Raw genomic sequence first — 11,098 nt, 5'->3', positions numbered from 1 at the left:
GAACGGCACACTAAGAAAATGCGAAAAACCACGTGATCCCAACTGAATATTCACTGGTTCCTACTGGTTAAATTCATAGCTGTGGTTTATTTTAGTGAGTCATTCTATGTGTATGCCTAGTCTGTGTCTACGGTTGTATGCTGTCTATGACTTGCCATGTTTTTATTTTGCAAAATTAAAATATTTTTCATATATATTTAGCCAGGTGTGCCGTTATTTTTTCATGTGTACCAAGGTGTGTCGTTTGCAAAAAAAGGTTGAGAACCACTGTCCCAAGGTCTTCTTACGACGGCTAATAAAGACGTTTACACGCCATGCAGTGCAGTGCTATGGGGGACATTTTTCCTGCACAGACATTCCAACTGTGCACGGCCAGATGTACACGGGATCTCGGTGTTTCGTTCCATCCGCGATCGACTAGACCCCTTTCTTTGCCAGACCGACCCTCCCTCCTGCACCAGCGACAAGAGGAAGCCAAGCTGGAAAATCCCGGGGAACGTTCTCGGCCAACATCGGGATCGAACCTCGGACCTCCAGTTTTAAAACTGTAATTTGAATTTTATTTTTTAAATTAGGTTGACCCATAAATATAAATATTTTTATTTTAAACTTTTCACAAATGTTTGTTAGTCATTTTTTTATTACTTCCATGCTTGTGCAGGAGAGTTTGGAAACATTTTGACAGCCCTACCTCTTCAACCTATTAGAATGTTGCAGTTTCCGCATTGGTTGGTGATATAAATATCGATATCCATTTGATTTTGATGTAGGCCTAATCCATAGATTTACATAAAAGAACTTTAATTGCCCCAAACAACATGTAGACTATTTTGCTTAAAACAATTCATTTTTCTGATTTGTCTTTCTTTTTTATATCCATAAAAGGATTAATATTCGCTAAAACCTACACTATTTTTAATAGTTGTGAGGGAAAACAGGCAAGTAAATGGAAGAGATATGGAAGAAAGACAACTCTCGTTGTCATGGTAGTGATTATGGGATCATGCTAGTAATTCTCGGCCCCATATACTTCTAGATATATGACAAGATACAGGCTGTTTTGAGTAAATCAATTGACCCCAGACAACCCTTCTCTACTTGCCACGTACACGTTAGTGGGTATTTGAATGAAATCAGTCAAATGCTGTGATGCTTGCCCCCACCCCCCTCCCCCACACACACACACACCAACACACACCATTTAAAATTTAATCCCAATTTCAAAATTGTAGGCGCACTGTCGCGATATCAGCACAGCCACGTGGGCCCAAGAAAAATTTTGAGAAAAATAATAGGCGTGTAAACTCGAAGGAGATATCCGGAAAACCACCATGTTCTTTTCAGTCCTAAGGCTCTCAAAGGTGTTAACCCGACTATGGTCACTGGACGGTTACGGCGCTGTCATGCGGTTGCGGCATGTTTCACAAGACAGATAGCACTGTTAATTTCTGTCCGGTGATGCGATGAATACAACACCCGCACGTATGCGTGTCTAGCTTAACCGCATGTATATTTACACGTGCGAGAGAGGGAGAGAGCAATGGGTTTTAACGTCCACTTGAAACAAACTTGGTCATATGGTTCAATTTCATTTCAATAATTCGCTTGCGCGTGGGGGTCTTTAGCAGTAGGAGGAAACCGGAGGACACTGAGAAAACCCACGAGATTGGACAGGCGATCCCACTCCTTCTCACGAACAACCGGGGAATCGAAACCACGCCAGTTGACTCAATGACAGACCTTATGATACAGCGCGCACGTGTTAACCATTCGACTATTCGACCATCCAACCCCCCATTTACATGTGTTATAGTGAGAACATGGGTTTTAGTTACGTTCGCCCAACACAAACTATAGGTTATTGCGGGACTAACACGTACTGTTTCATCTGAATATAATTTTTCTTCAATAATATGCACACTTAAAATATATGTTATGCATTGTTTATTTAATTGAATCAACAAAACATAAAAAGAGTAAATCCAATCATATGAAAATCACTAAAAAATAAATTTTAATTGGCACTACATTGTTTCTACATTGAATACTGAAATCAATATACTAGTGTATATCAAAATATACATTCCCAATCATATCCTGAGTAAAATTACTTATCACCCATTAAATTACTTTCTAAATAATCAGATGTCTCAGTAAAATTACGTTGCTATATAATAAGTTTTCTTGGTATGTTACTTTCCATTTAAAATCAATTTTCTATAAAGAAAGATTAATATTCATATGATATAGTCACTTTTCCAAGAAGGATAACTAAATCAATTTTCTATAAAGAAATATTACTTTTCATATAGTCACTTTTCTAAGCAACATTTGTGACAAAGTGATCTATACCTTTATTCAAATTGACCGATCATTAGTGCATAGAACTTCATGACCTCTGCTAGTTTTGACTATATGATATTGACGTTTCACCTCTGTATAAACTTCTGTTAAGGCACGGACTTATTAAACATGTAATTAATTCAATATGTCCTTTACAAGCTACACATGATCTGTGTAACACTCGGCAGAACTTCATGACTTCAAAAGAAATACGCAGTGCAGTTACAGATACCATAATCTGATAAATAAACAATACCATATATGATGATTCACTCTTGTCCATTTTCCCTAATTATCGTACGCTATATAAGCAGGAGAGAAGAGCGGGGAGCAGAAGAGGAGCTTGGACGAGTGTATGGACTCACCCGAGTTCAGCCGCTGCCTTAGCAGAGGGGTAGAATGGTGGATTTAATATAGTTATATGTACTACGGTCGTAGTCTAGTTCCTGATGTAGTTAGTTCCGGTATAGTTTAAGTACCTGTATTGCTGTTGTAATTATGTAGTGGTGTGATATTCTGTTCCCGTTGTAATGCTGTATTTACTAAACTGATCTCTGTTATACTAAGATAGTGTTACACATTACTTTCCATCTATAATAAAATTTCTATATACAAAGATAATTTTGATATTGTCACTTTTCAAAGAAAGATTACTATATCAATTTTCTACGAAGAAAGATTACTTTTCACATAGTCGCTTTTCCAAAAATGATTACTATATCAATTCTCTACAAAGAAAGACTGCTTTCCGAGAAAGATTACTAAGCCAATTTTTTTGTAGAGAAAGATTTCTTTTCACATAGTGACTTTCCAAGAAAGATTACTAAACCAATTTTCTATACAGAAGGGTTACTTTTCATATAGTCACTTTTCTAAGTAAGATTACTGTCCATTTAAAATCAAATTTCTATAAACAAAGATTACTTTTCATAGAGTCACTTTCCTCCCATCTCCATATAATATGAAACCATCTTTAAGCATAATATAGGAACATTGCGTTTACCATACAAAGCGATAATTTACGCGGTGGTTGCTGCAACAAGTTGTCATACAGACCTAATACAAACTAAACATATCTGTAAAATTAGCCCAATCCATATTAAGAAACAACCACAATCCCTTATACGACGTACATCATATCCATTTCATCTCTGAGCAATCCTTGACCAGTCCACATCAATTATCCGGGACTTATAATCAAATAAAACAACATGTATATTTGAAATATAATTTTGTTGTACAATAAGGCAGTTTGCGTACAAACTATAGAAGTACAATTGCATTTTGTTACATTGGCAAAATGATAAGTAATTTACCAAAAGTATACGTAATAAAATAAAGCAGTTCCAATCAAAAATATAGAAGCAAGGTTTGTTCCCCATTTCCATTTAAGTGTTTCCTTTATCGATATCATGTCGTTCTGGATAACAGTATGACTGGATAATGCTTCCCTCGAGTCTTCATCAATCCCGCACACCCAGTTGAAAATTTTCTTATGAATTGGTAACGTGTCTAAAATAGAAGAGAAACGCAATTGAAAAAGACGTGCTTCCATTGAAGGGCAAAGGAAAATACACACCGTATCTTATAAGTCGATGGATGACATACAACCAAATGAAGGTATATTGGTTTTATTCCAGAAACTATAAATGGCAATGCACAAGTCAGCCTGGTCACAAATCGCCAAATGTTTAATAAGACAAAGCCTTTCACATAATCTTTTATTTCACGATCTAAGAGCCAATTTGATTAAAACAAAGACTCTATTTCGTTTCTTTTTTTTTTTGTAGTTTAATTTTTTTTCTTTACGACAGTAGTATCAATCTCCCCAACATTGTCATATACATAACATCTGACACAAAAAATGCGAGCTTTAGGTGCGCCATAATGTACTGATGTATGCATGCGCACAGTTTTAAAAGTCTATAATAATATTATATTACCTTTGATGACAATCTCATCTTTTGATTCATCTGGTGTGACGGAGACCGATTTTTCTGTTACTGGTGCTTTGTCGTCTTGATGAACACCATCGACTTTTTTCACTGATCCATTCTCCTCGTCATTGTTTACGGACTTGGTGTTTGAATCTCCGTGGGAGTGCATTAAATGGTTAGCTAGATCTTTCATGTGAGCAAAATGTGTGAGCTCAACAGCAGGGGCTTCTGAATCACCTTCCAGGAAAACATCATCAGTATCTGAAACCTTTAAATCGCCCTCTTCCTGAACTTTATCTACTTCAGGACTTTCTAGTTCTTCTTTGTGCCACCTGTTTATATCTAAACATTTTTCTTTACTGTGGCGAGTTTCCCAGGTTAACCTGTATAGCTGTAGAAGTAAATTCATACATAAGTTGCTGATAAAATGAAATGGGGTTTAACGTCCTACTTAACGGCACCGACTGGGCTAACGAGGGCAGCTAACAACTGATGCTAAATTGTGCATTTTCCGACACCAACCGCCCGCTAATTGACGAGCATGAATCCTAATATATGCTTAGAGAACTTTTAGAGAGAATATACCAAGTCTGATTTTTTTTCTTCTGAATATCAAAAGGTGCAAAATCGTTATGTTTAGTAGTTTGAATATGTCGAAAATGAGTTCTTTTACCTTTCAAATTCAACACACATACCTTTACGGCTTTCCGTTGCTGCCGGCTCACCTCGGCAAAAAGGCGAGTGCACACTCAGTGAAAAAAAACCGTCGCATCCCAGCTGGTCTCTTTGTCAGAAATAAGACAATTTTATCGCAATTTCTGTTGGCGACAAAAATCACAGGATGTGCGACAGCTTTAACAGAGAAAGGAAACAGAGAATCATGTGTCAACTCAACACAATCAGGACCGAATCAATCTGATTAAAACACAGATCCTATTTCGTTTCGTTTTTATAGTTCAAAATTTCGTTTTACTGGTTTTTACTACACTAGGATCTGGAAGAGTTGTTATCATTGACGTGTTCTGAATAGTGTGAGGTATTAGCCATGAAACGGTATGTTACGGCGAGCTTTAGGCGTGTTTTGCACGGAACTGTGGGTAATTCACTAGTAACATCAATGCTGATTGGTTAATCAAATGTCTGACGTCATAGGGTCAAACGCTGCTCGTATGACCTCTGACGTGACCTATCGCAACAACCGGTCAGATCTTCATGTAGTGTAGGCCATCGAAAGTATAAAAAACGAAACGAAATATAGATCTGTATTTTATTCAGATTGGGACCGAATTTACGTCCCATGGTTAACAGAGCAGACATAAATATCTTGTTAGATACGCTTCCTTGCACCGAAGAGCTCTTTAGCAGTTTCTGTTGAGAAATTGAAATGAGGTTTTACTTCCTACTTTTCTGAATCAACCGGGATAACGAAACCGGACGTATGCCATGGGGACAGTCTACATGCACGTCAATGTGTAACGGGACATCGATTTTTCGTACAATCCAAAAGACTAGACGATATTTCATTCCACGTGCCTCATCAATGACAAGCAGCCTAGAAACATGCCTAGAAACCTAGTTAGCGAGACAGCGTCTTGGTCACTGAGCCACCGCTGCGCCTCACAATTACGGTACCCAACAAACAAATTCATACAAAATGGAAGGAACATGGAGTTTAATCAAAGGTAATATACTTACACATCGTTTGTCTATAGGTTTGGTAAGGACACTGATAACAATGGCTGCGGTAACGGTCAACAGGAAGAGAAAGCAAGAGAAATAGAGATAATGAAAGTCTTTTACAATTGATGGTGTTGGATCTGGTGGACCACCACAGTCCGGAATTGTGTATGAATACTGTATAATAAATCTAATTAGTCCTGCTACCATTCCAATTACTAGAGAAAAAAATGCTCCCTGAAATAATATTATCGAATTAAAAATACATTACGTAGGAGCTAAATCTGCATTTAGCTGGCGTTAAATATTATATTTAATACTTCAAACATTGATATTTTCGTTCAGAATAAAGTAATTTGACGAATATTTTCAATATATTCATGTTTCATTATCTATTTTTAAACTATTATAGGAAGAATGGTCTGCTCTTATCTAAATCTTACATAATGCATCTGCAAAAATAAAAGTAAACCTTTGATTAAGAGATACTATCGATGTCTGTATTAGATTCCACGATATCTTGGATTTTTTATATTTAGATTCACCAAATCTGAGAATTCATAAAATAAATTAAGGGTATATACCCATCTATTTTTCTTCCGTTGGGAAAATAAACATTTCTTTTTTGATTTGATTTTAAGGATATGGAATAAAATAAATAATTTGAAATATTTTGTAACATCGAACTTAAAGAGCGTTCTGTCTACCTCAAAGTCCGTAAATAGAAAATAAAACTAGAACTACGAAGGAGTGCTGACGTGTTTCAGCACGTCAGGTCACGCCTTGTCACGTCAACAATCAAGTTCCACCATGAATTATTGAGTATAGTAACATCCAATACCTATTGAAGTGGAAAAATTTGTCATTTTAAACTCTTAATAAAACTGGAAGTTATACTTCATGACCGAACTTTTTGATATTAACTGTTAGTTGACACCAGGGTCATCATCATATATACAAAGGTCAAGTGTCATTGAAAAGTTAGATCACCAGATAGAAGGTCAAAATTCGAATAAAATTCAAAGTGAAACTGGAAGTAAATGAAATTGAAATTCAAAAATTGTTGCCATTTGGAAAATCGGAATATCGATTTGAACGATATTTGTAAAATCTAATATGGCGACCAAACGGTTAAAAATGCTACGGAACAAAGTCTCTGAAAATGAAAGATAATATTTGGAGCTAACACAACCATATGTCATTTTTGGTCTATTTTTAAAATGACGAGAACTATTCATGTTCCGGAAAAATCGGAAGGCCTCGTTAATTTCCGGCAGCCGTCACAAAGTCTTTTAATATGCCAATTTGAAGGCATCGATGTGTTCCTTATTCCTACCAAGTTTCAATTTGATACCTCAAATAGTGACGACGGAGATACGCCATCTTGAATGTCGAAAATATGATGAAGAAAACTTTCACAAATCTTTGATGCTAAAACTAATCGAGCGATCTTCCGGATTTCCAAAAACCGTCAGAGCCCATACGGGATCCGTCCAAAGAAACCAAAAATGAAAACCCGAAAAAGATCCGTTGAGAAATAATAAAAACACGAAAACAATACGTGTTTCGACCGTAATAATAATAGAGAGGGAGAGAGAGTGAGAGAAATGGGGTTTAACGTCCACTCGACACAAACTAAGGTCATTTCAATAATTCGCTTGCGTGTAGGAGTCTTTAGCAGTGGGAGAAATTCCACGAGGTTAGACAGGCGACCTTACTCCTTGTCACATACACTAGTTTAAAACCAGTAAAATAGACAAAGTGTCATCAACGTCCTATAAACAATACCCCCACAACAGCAGAACTGTCCACAAAGGGAATGATACACTTATCTATGTATCCGCAAAACATGTATTTAAAAAAACCGGGACATATAACTCCTCACTAACCTTTTCATTAAGCCTGGGCCAAAATATACCAAGTAAAAAGATGGCACAAATTGGTGGTTGTAGAAAACTAGAAACTTCCTGTATATATACATACAGATCACTACCTTGTGATGCCTGTAGTACTGGTATCCACACTATACTTACAACCACCAAAAATAATACAAATACCCTGTAAAAATAATGTTACACGTATTAGCTCCTATAAGTGATATTGTTCTACCAAAAGTAAGCTTCTCCTGCCTCGCGCACGTGTGTCGTCATTAACTAGTTAAGTACAATCCTCAAATAAGAAGTGATATCATATGTTCTGCCAAGAGCATAGGCGTAGGAGCTCAAAGTAATTCAGGGGGGGCATAAGAGAAAATTGCCCGAAATCAATACCGTTTTTTCGGGCATACATATCATAAGAGAGCTTCGGGCATATTTTCGGGCATGCAGTAGACAAGAAAAAGACGACAAAATACTTTTCGGGCAGTGTGGATCTCATAGAAATAAGTTAGTTATATTTTTTATGTAAACGTTAATAGAAAAAAAAGGTCGTGGAATTTTTCATTGCCCGAAAATAAATTTGGGGGGGGGGGGGGCAATACCGTTTTTTCGGGCATACATATCATAAGAGAGCTTCGGGCATATTTTCGGGCATGCAGTAGACAAGAAAAAGACGAGAAAATACTTTTCGGGCAGTGTGGATCTCATAGAAATAAGTTAGTTATATTTTTTATGTAAACGTTAATAGAAAAAAAAGGTCGTGGAATTTTTCATTGCCCGAAAATAAAATTTTTTGGGGGGAAAAATTGCCCCCCCACCCCCCGGCTCCTACGCCTATGACCAAGAGTATGTCAGTCCTGCCTCTCGCATGTTTGTCGTCATTTATAAGTTAATTAAAATCCTCAAATATGAAGTGATATCACGTGTTCTACCAAGCTTGTCCTGCATCACGCAAGTGGCACCATGTGTAGAAGATAACCCCAGCTAACAAAGTGTTTACTACGACCAACAAAGATATTACAATTTTGATATATTTTCTTCTATTATGTGGTTGTGAAGACATAGTCCCCCCTGCTCAGCTACATAAATTTTTTTGTAAATCAACACTTTTTATAAGAAAAGTTTCACGGCCGTGTGCTTTATCCTTTATCGTCAGATGTGGGACAGAATGGGCACTCAAAGCACGAGATAATGATATAGACATTATGTGATATCACAATTAATGGTTTGCATCCATGAAATTGAATCACAATGTCATTGTGTTAATTCATAATAAAAATTAACGTCAAACGAGGTGTTGAATTTCTCTGTTTAAAAAGCTCAATGTGTATGTATATACGCCAAAATGACGATAGAGACCATGCGGGAGGTGATGGAGATACATTGTCTCAGGAACCTGGCAAACCCCCTCCTGCAAAAATTCCTGGATCCGCCCCTGGTACCAATGGTTCCTAAGAAAGATTAAACACTATCGGTACAAGTTCTAATTCAACTATGGGGAATTCCTGATCTCTCTGACAAATACAAGCAACCGAAGCACGTTATAAGAGACATTCATCCTTTGTTTAGAACCTGGCATTTAAAAGATACTGACACTTAATCAAAATTTAAGTGAACACTAAAGATAACTGTAAAATACCTGCCCACAATCATGATTTCCAATTCCGACGCTTTTCGTCTAATTTTGGTCCATATATCCATAGCGAATATAGTACTACTGCTATTAAATATAGACGTCAATGACGTCATTAAGGCTGATAGCATAACCGCCAACATCAACCCCCTTGCACCTGTTAAAAAGTAATATAAACTGTCAGAAGAATAAGGGAAGATAAATAAAATTACCAAACTGGCTTCCTATACTCTTAATATTTGCCATTTAATTTTCTTGCATAAATTATATTGATGGTTAAAATAATGATAAAGACCAGATATAGCTTTCATTTCGATCATTTTTATGTGGCAATTTGACAAAAAGATATCTGTCGACATTTGATGAAAATATCAATAAGTCAGATATTTAATACATTGCAACGTTACGGTCCAAATACATATCATGTAATATCGGGTGGAGAAAATCACAATGTTAGTGATCCAAATATTATGATGTTAATGATATAGGAATTACCCTGTGAGAGTCGATTCCGTGTTACTTATTTAAAGTGGCATTGTTCTTGCTGAGAGTGATAATCCCATTTTAAGTACATGTATATAGTATAAATACCTGCCGATCGTAGGTTTATAACAAGTATATAAATACCTGCTGGTAGTAAGTTTATAACAAGTATAAATACCTGTTGATCGTTAATTTGTTAACAAGTATAAATACCTGCTGTTAGTAAGTTTATAACACGTATAAATACCTGCTGGTAGTAAGTTTATAACAAGGATAAATACCTGCTGGTATAAAAAGTAAAAATAGCTACTGGTAGTAAAGTTATAACAAGTATAAATACCTGCTGGTAGTAAGTTTATAACAAGTAGTGGATAAGCAACATTTGCACAACTTGCCCTACTTCCACAAACCTCCATACAAACATCAGGATCAGCACAAGCCACAGATTCTACAAAGTCATATCATAGAGGTCATTATTTTATATACACTTACGACTTCGTCAGTTATTTTTCCCCATTGTAAAATATTTTAAAATATGGACAAAGAAAAAAACTCCCGCTTCATATAGATCGCAAAAGTTATCCAAACAAGTTGTCTTAGTATGACTCTAGAGCATATACATGATACTAAACGGACAGAAATCACCAATACATAGAGCCTTGACAAGGGGTTCAACAAAGTGAAACAAGGGCCATAACTCTAAAGGTAATTAACAGAAATTGTTAAAATTCAATAGGCTTATTCGTAAAGTTGAAAATAAAGGAAAATGTCTCAGTCTGTCTTGGAATATTTCAGATGGTAGATATGACGGAAGTTGGTTTAAAACTACAGTCATGGGGTGAATATTTGTGCTATATTTCCTATTTGTTTACTGTAGTGGAAGCTTGTAAGTTAAACATTCTTTTGGGGGGTCTGGTGGTATGTGATTTACTGGGTGGGAGGGGGGCGTCTTTAGCAATAGAAGGAACCCAATCTGTTTTTACGATTATGGTGTAAGAAGTACAGAATAACAGAGATTTTCTAAATTGAAATATAGGACTCAGCCAGGTAGGTCATGCTCCGTTGTTATGACTTATTATATAAACTGAGGGTGGGGGTGGGGTGGGGTGGGGTCTTTAGCAGTAGACAGAATCCAATCTGTTTTTTTT

The 11,098-nt window shown here is 36.4% G+C and overlaps 1 protein-coding gene across 2 annotated transcripts in view; it reads right to left on the bottom strand.

Moving 5' to 3' along the window:
- Positions 1-1,927: 1,927 nt before the first annotated feature.
- Positions 1,928-11,098, bottom strand: part of LOC126829789 (sodium/glucose cotransporter 4) — a 29,013-nt gene continuing 19,842 nt past the window's right edge. Inside the window, exons 10-15 of one of the 2 annotated variants that reach the window (XM_056102691.1) lie at positions 10,291-10,398; positions 9,474-9,624; positions 7,847-8,015; positions 5,976-6,194; positions 4,287-4,671; positions 1,928-3,855 (exon numbers count right to left, since the gene is read on the bottom strand). In XM_056102691.1, coding sequence (XP_055958666.1) covers positions 3,656-3,855; positions 4,287-4,671; positions 5,976-6,194; positions 7,847-8,015; positions 9,474-9,624; positions 10,291-10,398 — 1,232 coding nt within the window. In that variant the 3' untranslated portion in view covers positions 1,928-3,655. Of the gene's footprint in view, positions 3,856-4,286; positions 4,672-5,975; positions 6,195-7,846; positions 8,016-9,473; positions 9,625-10,094; positions 10,115-10,290; positions 10,399-11,098 lie in introns of those variants that run through there. The other variant, XM_050559920.1, reaches the window with a different exon arrangement.

This window comes from Patella vulgata, chromosome 1 (genome assembly GCF_932274485.2).
Source record: "Patella vulgata chromosome 1, xgPatVulg1.2, whole genome shotgun sequence".
Classification (NCBI taxonomy): domain Eukaryota; kingdom Metazoa; phylum Mollusca; class Gastropoda; family Patellidae; genus Patella; species Patella vulgata.
The sequence above is the reverse complement of the archived record's forward strand: the minus strand, read 5'-3'. Positions and strand labels throughout refer to the sequence as shown.